We start from the raw sequence: 17,753 nt of genomic DNA, 5'->3' as shown, positions 1-17,753 counted from the left end.
ACTTGCTATGGCTACCAGGGAACAGGCTCTGACCTTAATTCTGGTAACAGTTTTAGAGAGCCAGGAAGGAGACCGGAGCTGAGACAGTGATGGGCTGGACAACTTAGCTGGCACTACTTACCTATGAATACTGCTAGCCCTCTACAAATTTAAACCTAATGGCAGGACTTGAATAGTGGGCTTGCTGGATCTCTTTGCCTCTCCTCAGTGTGGCCACCCACATTGGTTACACCCCAGACTTACCTTTTACTACTGTTTAATTGGCTTATTTAAGACCTGGCTTATTGGGAGTGTCAGGGCTCAGGCTCTGACTCATTAAATAATACCTACAGTATCAAGCAGATTAGTGAACAAGTAAAATGTGTCATATACCCACAACAGTGTATTACTTAACCAAAAGGAATGAAATCCTGCCTTATGTAGTAAAAAGGATGGAATTAAAGAACATGTTAAATAAATAGCCAGATATAGAATGTTAAGTACAGGATTTTCCTTTTCTATATGGATGCTTAAAAAAAAAAAAAAAACTGACTCAAGCCAGGCAGTGGTGGCGCATACCTTTAATCCCAGCACTCGGGAGGCAGAGGCAGGCAGATTTCTGTGAGTTTGAGAACAGCCTAGTCTACAAGAGCTAGTTCCAGGACTGGCTCCAAAGCTGCAGAGAAATCCTGTCTCGAAAAACAAAACAACAACAAAAAAACTCACCCAAAAATAGAATGCTGGAGCTAAGTGTGATAGTGAACACTTTTAGTCCCAGCACTTGGGAGAGGTGCAGAGGCAGGGGCATCTCTGTGAGTTTAAGGCCAACCTGGTCTACATAATGAATTCCAGGACAGTCAGAGTTACATACTGAATTCTCAAAAACCCAAAAATAAATAGATAATTAAATAAAAGTAAAAAAAGTATTGTGAGAGACCAGGAAGGTGGTGGAAAACAGAAGCCTGCACTTGATCAGTCCAGCCACTCAATTTGTGGGACTATCAAATTAACTGTCTTAAATGTGCAATCAGTATGTTACTACAATTTTTAAAAATATAGAAAACTTTAGAAATGTTCCATAAAGATGTTTGATTATTACTCTCTTAGTGTGGGGATAAGGAGTTCAGAAGAAGGCAAACAAGTACAGCCGAGTGATACATTTGCTGTTTTACTGTTAATTTGACATATCGGAACCAAAGCATTCACAATACTTGATATACTTTGAAGAATCATATACTATAGTCTTAGACATAACCACAGAACAAGCAGAACAATTAAAACTACATAAGGCCTTAAAAACATATCCACAGTGTGTATTATTTCAATTCTCATTCATTACAAATTAGACTACATACCATTAGTTTAATTTTTATTTTACTTTCATTTATTCAGGCAAGATTCATTCAAGGAAAGGCAACTTAGTTTTTGTGTGTGAGCTTTATTTATTTTTTACTCTACTTGTTAATATAAAATGTAAGACATGTTTTCTTATCCACTGTATTCAGGAGTGAACCCATGACATTCTCAAATAGTAACCCAAAAGAACAGGCCCTACTCTTAAAAACAGTGAAGGTGGAAAGGGACCAAACAGCCAGTCTGTCTGTAGTCTTGAAGAACAACTAATGGAGTTTCAAGTATTCATATAAGGAAGACTACTACAATTCTAATTAGTCAAAATTTAAAACAACATTGCATACAAAATCATTCTTGAAGCCCTAAATGTCTTTTAAATAACTGAACGAAAATCTTAAGTAGTTGTCTCACAGTACCAAACATAAGTCAAAACTAGCTAAAATTCAGCGCCATCAGGACTTCTCATTTACACGATGAACAGCTGGTAAGTTAACAGATGGCATAAAAATTAAGACTTCATTTTTTTTTAAAAGGATCATGTACTATAATAGGAGACTACAGAAAAGTCAATGTATTTTTACAGTAAAATAACCATTTAAGCCTCTATCTCTGTACAACAGAGTATAGGTCAGGTCAACTCTGGTTAACTTGGGTGTTTTCATACAGTTTTAGTTTTTACAGTTTATTCTGAGTACTTGAATTACTTTAGATATACAGCTTTTTGAAAGAATATTACATTTGTATACCAGGATATTTAGTACATTTGAGATGTTTAAAAATATTTATAAACTTGCTTTTGATATGCAAAAGCATTTGGCAATACTTTTACAGCATTTGATTTTAAAGAATTAAAATTTCATACAGTACTCATCTTGATGTTTAAAAAAAATTCACAGAAAAAAATATAAATTACACAGCCTGACTGCATGATACTGCTATTTCCAGTTTCTAGTTCTGGTAATTAAAACCTTCATTAAGTCTGTTAACAAATCATTACCTGTACAGTTATGAAGGCAACATACATGATTTGTAAACAAAACCTTCAGGTTTTAAGTTATTTACCAAGGAGTGCAGTTCAGCAAGAAAAGAAAACCCAGTATGCAAATTTACAGAGTAGTTTACAAATTTACCAGTTCCTGTGACACAAACTGTTTTAACCTCTCAAGATATTGTCCGTAAAGCTCCACGTCATTGTGTCCTGCCCCTTCAACCCACAGAGGCTCCACAGGTCTTTGGCAACGCTCAAATAATGCGAGGCCATGCGAAAAGTCAATGACTTCATCTTCAGTCCCATGAATTATTAATACTGGAGAGGTTATCTTAGAGATTTTGTCAATACTGGAGAGAAAAAGAGAAAGGAAGTAAAAAAAAAATCAATAAACTATATAAAAAGGAAAGCAAGTATCTTGTGTTAGAACATTACAAGCATACAGATCAGCATTAGGAATGGAAGCCACTTAGGGCTGAGCAGGACCCAGCCACCCACCCTTTCTATGCACTCCCAGGGGTGGAAGAGTCATCTCTGCACACTTGTTCTGCTTGAGTCACTCAGGGCCACCCTTACCCCCAAACACCTTCCTACAGTGCTGACTTTTCCCTAGCTTTCAAGAAACAAACCAAGGAGGACATCTGACTGCTCTAATTTCATTCCCTGTTATCAGTTACTAAAATTCAAGCACAATGTTTTTGGTTTTGTTTTAGTTTAAGGTTATAAACTAACAAAAAAACAGGAAGACTATTAATGTAAAAAGGCTTGAAGCTAGAAAGCAGATGAATGTGTAAAACAACCGATTAAAACAGCAGGCAAAACCACAATGTAAAGTAAACAGGAGGCAAAGTGAAGAAGAAAGTTACAATGGAAATACCCCAGAGGGCCAAGGCATTGCCATAGAGATGGGGGGAGGGACTGAAACATGAAGGAATCCTTCAATGTCTGTTTAAAATACAATAAGGTCCCTCTTTCCCAGACTTCTTAGAAAAGCTGAGTAACTTTCTTCCTTCAACTTTGAAAGGTCTGTAGATGCAGTACTCCAGCTTAGGGAAGAGGTACCACAGTCACACAACACATAAAAGGCTGGCTCTGTGGGGCTTGTTTGGCTTCTGAGGATGCTGGCTGGCAGGCTTCCTCATCCAAGGCAGAGTTCCACAGTTTTCTTTGCACAAGTGTACCAGAGTAGCTCTTTGGTTCTCCTCTCTTACATAAGAACATAGCCAAGAATGATCAGATACTGAAGAGAACACTTCAAATGTATGACAGAGACCAAAGCAAACAGAATTTTAGAAAGGCAACTTGAGAGGAGAAACTATGCAGTGGAAATCGTACAAACATGTTTTCTGCAACCCTTCCCCCTCCAATATGGACAACAGAGAAAAACAATTTAACTATCAAGTAAGATGGAATCTTATTACTCAGTGAAACTGCCAACCAATCTCTGTACTCTCAAGGCTCCATTTCCCAATAAAACAATGCAGAAATGTCCACCATAGAGGAATTAACAGTGTATTTTCTTTTTCAACTAGCTTATTTCTGGTAAGTATCTAGGTATGCCAATCATGAAACAGACAGAAGAAGTGGGGTATGTGTCACCGACCAACTCTGTAACTCCCATCACTCAGCTAAACAGACTATGTTCAGTGGCCCAGGAGCCCCAGGAATTTCTATTCCGACCCTCACCAGCTCTGACACTAGCTCATTTACTTGCGAGCACCAGTATCTTTTTGTTTTTTTAATTAAACATGGAATTTAGGGAAAGAACTCAGGTCCTCATGTTTGTAACATCTCTCTAGTCCAACACTGAATAAATACTGTTTTTTGAAATAACTTTTGCTCTTCTGCTAAAGAACCAAGTGATGACTTGGCTTCTGGCTTCCCATTCACAAAAATATCCTTTGTATTCCTGCCAACAGAGGAAAGAAGACCCAACGAAAAGTGCCAGCTTTCCAACTTCTTGCCTTTTCCCTGCCCTTGAGAAAAATAGGCCATTAACTTTTTTCCATAGATGAAGGCAGGTGGCAACCACTCTTCGGCCTTGGAAAGCAAGAAGCAGTCCTTTTTTCAAATCTATTCGATACTATGTAGTACAGCAGTACTTACTACAGCCTGGGGCTTAGTCAAGTTGTTCTTTGTAGAATCTTACCTGCTGCTGACTGTTAATTTACATTTGGAAATTTGTTCTCTTTCCAGCATTCATGCCGCTGCTTAAGATCTAAGGCCACCATTTCATTCTCAAACATTTAACCTTTTTTTATAAGTCATGTGTTAATACTCTCTTCAAGCTAGCTTCCCATAATTTCTATGCAATCAAATACATGAAGCAGAAGCTCAGTGATATACCTTATTATAAGGTGCTTGGAATGGAATGCTTGTGAATATTGAACTTACTTTGGGAACGCATCAAAACAGTAGGTCTTCTTGGTATCAGGGAAAGCAACTCGCATTCCTGAGGTCAAAGGAGAATGAAGAATAACAGCAGCACTCTCATACCGAGCAGCAAGATCCACAGATGGTACTGTTCCTATGCTCTGGCCATAAATAATCACATTTTCAGGGCGGATGCCGTATCTAAAAAATTCGCAAGTTTGAAAGATATAGTTAGAAATATTCCATTATTCTAAAGATTTGCTACAGAAAGTCTCATAATGAGACAATGCCAATTTATATTTAAAAATTTAAATTTCTTAGCCATCATTTTCAATGTTATAACAAGCTCTATACTCTGGATTAGTTCATGCTCAATTCTAATCTTTAGGGAAAGTAACTTCTAAGGTTTTTTAAAACTTCAATTTAATGAAAGAAAATTAAGTCATTTGTTGTATTTTAGTAATTTAAGGTTTGGAATATATTGTACCACTCATATTTCAATGGTCTAATGGTTAATATTTAGTGTTATTTAGTGTGAGATATTATTTTCTATCTAATAAACAGATGTTTTTGGTTTCTCTGTCCATCAAGAGCAGGCTGTGTGATTTTTCTAAACTGGCCATACTAATGAGATGCTGCATAAAGTTATAGTATGGAAAGAATACAGAACTTAAGACTTTTTTGTCAAGATCAAATTAGAGTATTTCTTGTAATCTCCCTATGGTTATTCACAGAGATAGACCAGAACATACAGACATAATCAAATGACCATTGTTTAGTTAGGAAGAGAATATGTGTGAAAACTCTTGAGAAAGTCAGTTTGTTCCATTTGACAGCACTATAGATTTAAGTATGTGAACTCACTGACTCCATAAAAATTGGCTGGCTATCTAAGATGCTCCAGGAAGTGAGGTGTTACTTGTTTATAATGTAGTTGTTTCAACCATAAACTACTTCAGGTGTAGATGAGGTGCCACGGGAGCTGATGAATGTAGGGCGAAAGGTTACAGAGACTTTTTCTATGCTGTTCCACTTAGAAGGCAGAGTGGTCGTTTCTGGCAGCTAGGAGTGATTTGGACAGCAGTGTTTAATCCTTTGGAGAGGTCAGGGGGATTTTTGAGAATCTGACCATTCACCAGGAGCTCTTCCTATGTACTTTACTATTCAGGCAATGAGATACCTCTCCACAGCTTCTTCAATCTGTCCTGCACAGGTACAAAGGGTACCACCAGAGGTGGACCTACCTATTCCTGACTTGACATGCTACTTAAACCCAGAAAGCTCCCAGTAGCCAAGAAGCTGGGAGGATGAGCATCTGCAACATCAGCACATCTTGAGACCATACCATACTATTGTCGTCAGCTGCCTAACAACACTGCACATAGCAATTGTAGGTCTGGGGTTAAAGTCAGCAATATCAAAACTCAAGACGAGCAAGAATCAAGAGCTTCTAGTTAGGCAGTAACAATTTGAGAATAACGAGTTAAAAAGAACTTTAGAGGTAGATCACTCAATCTACTTAAGCTGCTTAATGATCAGATAGTCAAAACCACAATAAACTGATAGTAAACCTGTACTTAGCGCAGATATACTGACTTCCATTAGTCTTTCCATGAAATCACACAGAGACTGCAGCTTGTGGGAGAAGATTGTATAGACGACCACATCCATTTTTGACCCTGCTGACCCACCCACCAGAAAGTCAGAATCTACTATTAGAGATTCTCAATTTTCTTAAAAAGATCATATTGTATTAAAAAGTTCATACTGTATTTCCGTTTTCTTGGTTACTTAAATTATACTATATAAGAACAGAATAAAAAGTATTTTAACATACATGTATTCAACTACTTTAAGGATATACAAAAGATGTGTTAAACTTGCAAAATGACAGAAGAAATTCAAGGCAGGCCTATTCTAATTTGAGGGTCAATTTCTAGAACTGGATAGGATCTTGGGTGCCATTCACCACAACCTCTTCATTTAATAGACAAAGAAACAGGCTTAGAAGCCTGTCGATTTCCCAAGAGTACTTACACTACTAGCAATTCCACTGTATTTTCAGTTTGTGGTGCTCTGAAAAGGTATGGTCCCCAAAGACTCATGTATTTGAATGCTTCGCCCATAGGGAGTGCCACTATTAGGAGGTATAGCCTTGTTAGAGAAAGTGTGTCACTATGGAGGCAGGTTTTGAGGTCTCATATATGCTCAAGCCATGCCCACTGGTACAGTTCACTTGCTGTTGCCTATAGATCAATATGTAGACCTCTCAGCTCCTTCTCCAGCACCATGCTTCTCTGCATGCTGCCTTCCATGATGATAATGGACTAAACCCCTGAAACTGTAAGCCGGCCCCAATTAAATGTTTTCCTTTATAAGAGTTGCTGTGGTCATGGTGTTTATTTACAGGAATAGAAACCCAACTAAGATACAGTTCAACATGACAGATAATACAAAAACTCTTTTAATACTTTTTAGTATGTGGAATTATTTAAGGGTTTAATTCAGTTCCTGTTCTTCACTAATACTGGAAATTAGATTTATTAAAAAGATTAAGACAGACATAGTAGTGCATTCCTTTAATCCCAGGACTAAGGAGGCAGAGGAAGGCGATCTCTGTGAGTTTGAGTCCAATCTGATCTACACAGTGAGTTCCAGGACAGCCAGGGCTACACGGAGAAACCCTATCTTGAAAAACAAAAACAACAACAACAAAAAACCCACAAACAAACAAAAACAGCATACATTCACATAGGCACTGACATCCACATATAAATCAGTTATTTTAAAGACTGCTTTGGCCATTATACAAAATTTCAAACTGTTAGTTTAATACTTTATATGTATAGTTAGTTTGTATATTTAGTGTATATATATATTAGTTTATATAGTTATGTATAGTTAATCTATATATACTGCAAATAGCCTCATATTGTAGTTCAAAGTATGTTAAAAATGCTTTCCATTCTCCTTAACTTAACCACTGTCGGGGTACAGTGATCCCCATAACGATTACCTTGTCCGAAGAGCCAGCCAGGCAGCTTCAACATCTGCATATAGGTTCTTCTCTGTTGGTTTTCCAGAACTAGCACCGTATCCAGAATAATCGTATGAGAATATATTACAGTTAATCCGGGACCCCAGACCTATATAAAAGCTGCTCATCTGACCAAGATCAACAGCATTTCCATGTGAGAAGAGTAAGGTATATTTAGCACTGGGTGAACAACGCACAAACATACAAGCGATTCTATTGCCTTTACTGGTTCTCGTCATGAAACACTCAATAGCATCTTTTTCTCTGGAAGAGTATTGCCAGTCCGCTCTTTCTGACAGGTGTAAAGTCCAGCGGCTTCCACTTTCATCACACATCAGAGTGTATGTTGGGTCAGGTGGCAAAAATGCTAACTTTGAAGCAATTTTTCCTGGGCAAGGTGGACAACAGAAGAGGCAACATAGCTCGCTAAATGAAAGATTATTCATCTTCTGAAAAAGAAAAAGACAAGAAATATTTTAATAACTCAATGTGGACTCTGCACATGAGTAAGTATTATTGGTAGTCAATGTCTGTTAACTGTAATCAAGAACCCTCCCAAATATATTTACTGACATTGTTCTAGAAATACTTTAAATTCTGGAGTGAGGCAAAACATTGCTGGAAATAGACAGACTTAAATACTGTACATTTCTAAAAGAAGTGATTATCTTACTTAACAAAAACATTTAAGTATTTCTCCAAACAAGATAGAAGGTGTGGTTAGGTTAGCTGGTAATTTCTAGTAACTTGACAAAAACTCTCAGAATCCCACAGGAAGGTCAATAAACAAGAGCATTTGGAGACACTATTGTTGGCAGTTTGTGTGACATGTGTATGTATTTATGTTTATATCTTCATACTCAAAAAAGAACCTTGTTGGTGTGGGAAGTCCTGTCAATGTCTTGCTTTTATTGGTTAATGAATAAAGAATTTGCACTGGCCTGCACAGGGCAGAATAGAAGTAAAACTAAACTGAATGCTGGGAGAATGAAGGCGGAGTCAGGAGAAGCCAAGGAGCTGCCAGAGGAGAAAGACACAAGCTGTCACCGAGAATCTTGCCAGTAAGCCACACCTTGTATATCAGTTTGAGAAAAGAGATGTGTACAAGTGAGCCAGGGTAAGACACTAGGCCCTGTTATATTCACTCAGAAACAGGGTTTTGAGTCCTTGAAGTAGCTCAACTAAGTGGTACAATCCTTTCACATCACAAACCTATTATTTCAGTTTATAATTTATGGTTTACATAAAATTCAAGGGAATTCAAATTACAATGACAAACACAGAGAAAAAAAGAAAACTTTAATGCAGATATTATTAAAATGGAGAATGAAAGAGAAACAGCTATACATTAAAAATTCCATCGTTAGCTATCAGGGAAGTGAAAATTAAAATTACTCTGAGATTACACTTCAACCTAGTCAGAATGGATATCATCAAGAAAACAAGCGACAGCAGATGCTGGTTAGAAGATAGGGAAAGGGAAATGCGTATACACAAATGTAAATTGGTCTAGCCCCTATGAACATACTTGCGAAGGTCTTCCAGAAAGTTAAATACAAATATAATCAATTTATTCCTCTCCTGGACATCTACCCAATGGATTCAAATCCTCTTTGCACATCCATGCTCACTGCCACTCTATTTACAATAACTAGAGAAGGAAACTATTCTTTACGTCTGTCGGTTCATGAATGGGTAATGAAAATGTGGTACATACACACAATGGAATTCTAATCATCTCTAAAGAAAAATGAAATTATAAAATTTTCAGGGATTGGGATACAACTGGAGGACATCATATTAAGCGAAACAAATGAGGTTTAGCAAGACAAATGTCACACATTTTCTCTCATATAGCTCAAAGCTTTGAGGTTTTTATTTGTATGCTTAATATGGATTATCTGTAGAGGTCAAGAAGCTAGAAAGGGCCTATTGTGGGTAAGACGAAGCCTTAATGGGCAAGGGGACAGAATGTATATATTATGCATGTGTGTGTGTGTGTGTGTTGATATTAGGGGCTAAATGTTTAAGCAGAAGTAGTAGTGAAGGGACAGGGTAGAGGAAAGGTTACCCAAAACTAAAGATGCATGAAATTGTTCTCTGGAAATGCATTACCTTACTTGTAAGCTAATTTAAAAAAATACAATTAAAATGAGTTTGAACAAAGGAACCCTGCATGCTGGACAATAGTCCCTGCAGAAAGCATGGTTGTTATTAAATGAAAATCTCAGTGCCAGGCATGGGATAACTTCATATGAGCTACTCATTGTTATAAGACACAAAGAAATCAAGTATAATTGGCCTGAAAACTTCCTTCTTGCTACTGCTCATAAATTAGTGCTGCTCTGGATTTTGGCCAGAAGTCACTTCTGTAGTTAATACACAGATTCATAATGGCCAAAGTGCTAATACATGACTGTTGAGTGTTAGGTGAACAAAAAATAAGAAACTAAGAAGTGCTTATGCCATTAACATAAACTTATATATGTCTGTGCTTAAGATACAATTTAAAAAGAGAGAAAATGAGCAAACCATAAAAGTGCATGCAAGCCAGTAAGGAGTACTCCTCCATCAGTTCCTGCTTCTAGGCTCTTGCCCTGACTTCCCTGGTGATGGACTAAAAGCTGTAAAATCAAATAAATCTTACAAATTGCTTATGGTCGTGGTAGGTGTTTATACAGGAAGAGAAACCTTAACTAAGACAATCTAACATTGAGGTGACCTTGTCTTTTCAAGACACTTCCAATTTCCTCCTCCCTGGCAGACTGTCCTGTTTTCTATACCATCCTTATTTCCCTTTCTAGAGGCACACACTCTGATGTTCACATCCTTAGATATCTTAAAATAGACCTGAGTTCAAGGCTAGCCTAGTCTATAGACAGTGAGACCCCAACTCAAATAAAATATAGTCTAACAATGCAGCCCAGGTTAGCCTACCTTAACCCATGCTATGCCTGCCTACCATTAGTTTTGATGCTTAATATTCTATTAGGATGCATAAGGAGTAAGCGCTCTACCAGCAAGCTAAACCAGAACACATGGACATTTTGGTTATAAAAATTAATGCCTGAGCTGGGGAGTTGGCTCAGTAAAGCACTTGCCATGACCTTAATTCCTTCTAGAGCTAGAAGTCAACTAAAAATGTGGGTGTGATGGTGTGGCATGCCCTTGTAATCCCAGTGCTGGGGAGGAGGAGAGGAGGATTTTTGGGGTTTGCTGACCAGACCTGGTGAAGACACCAGAAAAAAGTCTTTTTGAATCCACATACTCCAGTACTGGACAAACGGAATAGATGTTTGTTAACAAGAGGTGAACAATATCTGAAATTTAAACTAAGCTGCCGCAGTAAGGAGTGTTAACTGAAGTTCTATCACCCAAATGATCTGTTTCTACAAAAGCTTGGAAACTGCTTGTACATGTTTAGCAGAGCTTGGGGAGAAGTGACAGTGGCACAGAAACCAACTTTGAAGCTGATCCAGCTTCCAGCCCTTGAGCCCATCTCACGGCCTTATCTCAGGACTCTACATTTTACTTTCTTTTGAACCTTCTTGCTCTAGTTTAACATTCCTGGATTCTGCTCAGCTGCTTTCTATCTGTCCTGCTGTCTTTCTCCAAGACATTACCTTTAGTTTTGGGGCCTGAAATTTTAAATCAATCTCAGATCCATGTTCAAAGTATACAAAAACTCCTCTGTCCTGATTCTACATTTAGACAAGAGAGTAAGTAACAGAAGGCACTAGACCCAGAGCCAGACACACTGGTTGTCTGGTTACGTACACTAACTAGTTAGGTGAAAGGCTGGTCATCAGGGTAAAATCTCTGGATCCATTAGTACTGGTGTGCTTTGTAACTGAAAAAGGCATTTTCTTTTTTAATGATTAATGTTACAATTTCTACCTGGAAAAGAACTTCTTCTGAACACTGTAAGCCATGGGCCGTCTTATTCCTGAGCACTGGGAAGTTTTACAGAATTAGTGCTGACGCAAGAGTGAGAGTGAGACATCACTGTCTAAAAGCTACCATCAGTGAGAGTAAGTAGATAACCACATACATGTTACACAGGAAATCTAGCCTGGAGGCGTGGGAGAGGCTTGAGCAGCATGTATTTATGTTCCTCCCTTTACTATCTTTTGGTGAGTGCAGGGCTCTCTGTGTAGACATCAGTCCCATGATTACATCCTACTGCTTACAAGTTTGAACCTTTATCTACCCACAACTTCAACAGTATACTTAGGGGTTTCACAGGCTGCCATCAGGGAGGTATTCTTAGATCTGGACTTCAAGAAGTTATAACTTCAGTATAACTCACATGCCTAAGGCTCATGCCCCATCCAAATGAGTAAATGTATTGTACATCTCTCAGAAGTGAGCTATCATTCAATGAATCTTACTCTCAAGAGTCTGCTTTTTATAAAAACAAGTATGGAGAACCTCCATCCACTGATCTTTCTTTTCTTTCCCTTTTTTGGTCAATAGTCATGTCATACCCGGGAGATAAGTGTTTCATAACACTCCCTAGCTGTGGAAGAAGATTGTATCGATGTTCCACTTAAGGTTGAGCATTCAACAATCACTTATTTTCATCACTTTGACCAGTATGAGTATGTGCAGGTACTGCTGATCATTGCAAAAAGAAAAATGTCATGCCAGGCTTAGTGGGATACACTTTAAACCCAGGACTTAGGAGGCAGGTATCTGCGAGTCTGAGGTCAGGACAGCCAGTCCTACATAGTGAGACCCTGTTTTTGAAAACAAACAAAAAAGCATCTCTGACAAAAGCTGCCGCTCCACTAACTAATCTATAGGCACAAAATAAATGTTTGGAAGACATTTAAATAGGTACAAAAATGTTCAATTACAAGAAAGAGAAGTAGTAGCTTGCCCCATAGGACTACCTATGACCTCTCCAGCCATGAGCTTTACAGTACTAGATAGAATTTTAAGGTGGAACATACCTCAAATCAAAATAGAAAGGATTTGGCTACCCCACCACAGACTTGTCAGCATTGCACTAGTAGGCACATTTTGTATAGCCAGAAATGGTTCTATATTTAAATATGGCATTACTTCAAGATTTAAGTAGAGCAACAACATGTAGACTCATGTAATGTTAATGTAATGTTAAATGTTACTGTAAATAACTTCACAACAAAATTTTAAGACTTAAATTTAAGACTTTGATTTATAGTTCCCCTTTAAAACAAGGCAAATAAGAACAAGCAGTGATAACACAGGAAATATACTGTTTTTATTTTTATTTTTTAAAGAAATGACTACTAGTAAAGTTCTAAAACTTATTTAAGCTAGAGCTGACAGAGGCCAACAAAGTGTTCTAAACTGTTGGCCAAGTATGGCAACAAGGGTGGGGTCATTTGAATGAGATGTCCACCTTATCTTGAGGATTTAAATGCTTGGTTCTCATTGATGGCACGATTTGGGGAGGTCTGGGGAGGTGTGATATGGTCAGAAGAAGTGTGCCACCGCAGGTGGGCATTGAGAGCTCAAAGACTTGACCCATTCTAGAGTTTGCTCTTTCTGCTTTGTGCTTGTGATTCAAGATGTGAGCTCTCAGCATCCTGCTGCTATGCCCACACTCCACCATCCATGGGCTCTAACCCACTGGTACCTGTCAGCTCAAATAAATCTTGTTAAGTTGCATTAGTTATGTGTTTTATCACAGCAATAAACAAGTAACTAATACAGAAGTCGGTACCAGGGAGTGGGTTACTGCTGTGACACTTTAGATAAGAAAAGTGGCTAAATGCTGTAAGAAGAGCCTAATGAATCACCATAGTAGGAGCTCAGAAGACAGTAGTGCTAAGAGTTACCCAGACTGTGAAGGCCCAGCTCAAAAGCTGGGCAATGCTGGCAATTGGACTAAAGACATTCTGTGATAGTTTAGTAAAATACGTTGTTACTTTCTGCCCATGTCTTAAGAATTGCCCAGGGTTACAGACTAATATTTCAGGGAAATTTCTAGACAGCTTAATATTGACTAGCTGCATGGTTATTTTGAAGAAGAAACAAATACTGCCAATCTTAATGTTACAGCCAAGGCATGTGCTGGAAAAGAGGCTGTAATTGTTAAGGAGAATACAGCCATTAAGGAAAGATCTGATTTGCACTGGTATTATCTTTTCTCCTCTTCTGTAGTTTCTGGTTTTGACAAAAAGATTAAAAGATAAAAATATACGTAACAAATGAAAACCTTTTAGACAGTAAATGTGAATTTCTTCTCATAAGTCCTCTAAATCTGAACCTATACTTTCTTTTTTAGACAGCTTAAAAGTAATGAACTCTGTTTTAAAAACACTTTGAGTGGGGCCTTTAGAATCTTTGAGTTCATGGCCAGCCTGGTCTACAGAACAGCTAGTGCCACACAGAGAAACCTTGTCTCGTAAAAACAAAAAACAAAAACAAAAACAAAAACAACCCAACTTGATAGCTTCCCTCTATACTTCTAATAAAACCGAACTCTGTACAGGTTCTCAAAGGTGTTCTATAAATTGGGCTTAGATCACCTCTTAACCCAACCTGACACTTTCAATTACTGTTGTAGTTTACAGGGTTCACATATGTTCTTATAAACATTGTGATTCCTGACATATATTTATCCATGGGCTTCACTAATATCTGTATATCTATAATTTGTTTGTCATTTTTAATTATGTGTTTGTGTATGAGCATGTATATACAGAGGCCAGAGGCATCAAAATTCCCTGGATCTGAACTTAAAGACAGGTATGAGACACCTGACACTGGTGTCTAAACTAAACTCTGGTCTTCTGCAAGGGCATTATGTACTCTTAATGGCTGAGTCATCTCTCCAGTCCAGTGTCTAGGCCTTTTAGATTGTGTTTATTCCATGAAGTCAGTTACCATACTACAAAGACTACACATAGTATAAGTTGGGATAATGCCAAGTAGGTTTTCAGGAAGGAGGTTATTTTGTTGTTTTGAATCAGAGTTCTGTTATATATATATGTATACATATATATATATTATATACATATTTGTGGCTAAAATTTTTTATGAAAACTGGTACCACTGGATTTTGTTTTTATCTACATTGTACTCTATGTATTTCTGAATGTTTAAAATCAGGGAGGCAACCAAGTGAACAGACCACTGAGGTGAGAATTACTATTAGGATAATGTGTTTACTGCTAAATAGACATATATTACCTGATTAAATCCATTAACTACAGCATATAAATACCAATTCTATATCAATTCATCAATTATAGTCTTAACACTACTAACTATATATTTTATCCCTTAAACTGTGCCATATGTTCCTGCATAAGGTTGCAAAGTCCTTAAAAAGTTTCATTTGAGGTGCTGGAGAGATGGCTTAATAGTTAAAGAGCTTGTACTGTTCTTCCAGAAAACCTGAGTTGAGTTCCCAGCACTTAGGTCAGGTGGCTTCCAGCTGCTTTTAACTCAGTTTCATGGCATTCACTGTCTCTGACTTCCACGGGCACCTGCATTCACAAGTACACACTCACAGGTACTAGCACATAAAAACACAATTTAAAATACAATAAAACTTATCAAGAGAGTGTCATGTGGATGAGGGACTGGAGAGATGATGGCTCAATGGTTTAACAGCACATAAGGCACTTAAAAGAGGACCTGAGTTCTAGTCCCAGAATTCTCATTGGATGGTTCACAATTGCCTGTAACTCCAGCTCCAGGGAGAACTGACATGTCTGGCTGGCCTACATGGGCACCTGACACTCACATGCACATATTCCCTTCACATTTACACAGAACTTATAAAGATAATAAAAAAAATAAATCTTTAAATAAACAATGTGCTATTTATGGGTCGAAGACAATAAGATGGCTAAGTGGGTAAAGGGTTTGCTTGATGACCAGAGTTCAATGCCTGCAACTCATATAAAGGTGGAAGGAAGAGAATCATCTCCACAAAGATGTCACCTGATCTCAATAAGCATGCTATGGTACTCCTCTCCTCAACATCATACATATACACCTAAAAATAATAATAAAAATGTCATTTGGATGGTGGGGAAAAGTCAAGATCAAGGGTTCTAAGTGTGCCTGTAACTCAGCACTTGGAAAACAGAAACATGTGGATCTTGAGTTTCAGGTCATCTTGGGATATATATATATATATTCCCAGACAAATCCTTTTCCTTCCAAGACAGGACATGCTTCCAGCTAATCAGGCGTGTGTGTGTGTGTGTGTGTGTGTGTATTGCCATTTTGGTCAGCTTGGTCCTTGAAGAGATAATTTAAAGCTCCGAGTTGGCAAAAATTACACATTCCTCTATGTTTAAGAGTTTTTGAGATGATGTAATAACTTTGATCTCGCTGAAGTATTCATTTTTAAATAGCTGGGGGCACTTGAAAAAAAACGAGCAATTTGTTCATGCAACCCTAGGGATAGCACATGGCCCTTAGTTGATGCATTATTAACTGATGCCCCAAATATCATGACAGCTGTAAATTTAACTTTAGAAGTGTCTTTCCTTGTCATTTACTCGTTGGTCAGTTTTAGCTACTAGAAACCTCAACCAGAGTAGCCTAACTAAAAAAAATGACTGTTGCCAAGAATCCAAGTTCTCCTCCAAGATGGAATGAGAAGGAACAGTTAAGAGTTGTTATTTTTTTTTCCCGCAGTTTAAGAAAGAACACAATTAACAGAAGAGTCAGGTGTGGTGGCATACACCTTTAGTCCCATTTAATCCCAGCACTCGGGAGGCAGAGGTAGGCATAACTCTGAGTCCAGGCTACCCTATACACAGTGAGTTCCAGAACAGCCTCCTCCCCTCAATCAAAAAATAGAATCACAGCAATAGAACAGTTTTTATGAACACAATAAAATCTTCAGCCTTAATGTTTTTTTAAAAAAAGATTATTTATTATATAGCGTTCTGCTTGCATGCCAGAAGAGAGGATGATCTCATTATAGATGGTTGTGAGCCACCATATGGTTACTGGGAATTGAACCCGGGTCCTCTGGAAGAGCATTCAGTGCTCTTAATCTCTAAGCCATCTCTCTAGCCCTGTATTTTATTTAGAAACAGTAATGTACTATGCTTTTGCATACAGAATTGCTATTTCATAATAGCATTTCCTATTTCTGGGCAGTGGTGGTTTGAAGATAATGCTAGTTTGTGGTAAAGCTTTCACCATTCTTTGGCAAAACAGAAACAGTTACAGATAAATTAGATATGTCACATAAATTTAATATGAATATAAATTATTTACTTATTTCATCACAGGCAGAGTCTTGCTAATGTAGCCCAGGCTGACCTCAAGCTCAGGATCTTCAACCTAACCCTTTTCAGTGCTGGGATTATGGGCACAGTTACCAATATTAGCTATTTTTTTAAAGGCAGTCAGGTTTAGAAATGGGGAGTGTATATCAATTTTAAGGCAAATACATTTTAATTTAATTGGATGCTTTCTATTCTGAAGTTGTTTCTCCTACTTTTATAATGTTAAATTTTGAGAAAATCAAAACATTTTATAAAAAATTAAACAATGCTAATAGGTGCTGTTTTTATTTCTTTGAAGTGATTTTACTAGACAAAACGTAAACAGCCTCATCTTTTTTTCAATTAAAATTATTTTAAATTACACTCATTTATTTGTTCACATAGTTGTGTATTTATGTGAATATGCATGTGCCCCAGTATCCATATCGAGATTGGGACATGTGAGTTTTCAGAATGCAGCTCCAGTGATCAGGTTTGACACTTTTAGCAAAGAAACTGGTCTTAAAAGATGGTGATGGTGCATACCTTTAATCACAGCACTCAGGAGAGAGAGGCAGGTGGATTTTTGAGTTCGAGGCCAGCCTGGTCTATAAATCAGGTTCTAGGACAGCCAAGCAACAAAACAAAACAAAAAGAAAAAAGATGGTCCTAATACATCAGGTTTTAACCTGGGGCCTGGCCTCTGGAACTAGACACATACACATTGAAGTCATACCTTAGTGACTGTGTGTGTGTGTGTGTGTGTGTGTGTGTGTGTGTGTGTGTGTGTGTG

The 17,753-nt window shown here is 37.7% G+C and overlaps 1 protein-coding gene across 1 annotated transcript; it reads right to left on the bottom strand.

Annotated features, from left to right (window-relative positions):
• Positions 1 to 1,131: 1,131 nt before the first annotated feature.
• Abhd17b (abhydrolase domain containing 17B) lies at positions 1,132 to 8,176 on the bottom strand. Its single transcript, XM_005352040.2, has 3 exons — positions 7,710 to 8,176; positions 4,715 to 4,894; positions 1,132 to 2,670 (listed from the first exon to the last, which is right to left on the bottom strand). The coding sequence occupies exons 1-3, from the start codon at positions 8,174 to 8,176 to the stop codon at positions 2,451 to 2,453; spliced, it is 867 nt and encodes a 288-aa protein (XP_005352097.1). The 3' UTR covers positions 1,132 to 2,450.
• Positions 8,177 to 17,753: the final 9,577 nt, after the last annotated feature.

This window comes from Microtus ochrogaster, chromosome 8, assembly GCF_000317375.1.
Source record: "Microtus ochrogaster isolate Prairie Vole_2 chromosome 8, MicOch1.0, whole genome shotgun sequence".
NCBI classification, from domain to species: Eukaryota; Metazoa; Chordata; class Mammalia; order Rodentia; family Cricetidae; genus Microtus; species Microtus ochrogaster.
The sequence above is the reverse complement of the archived record's forward strand: the minus strand, read 5'-3'. Positions and strand labels throughout refer to the sequence as shown.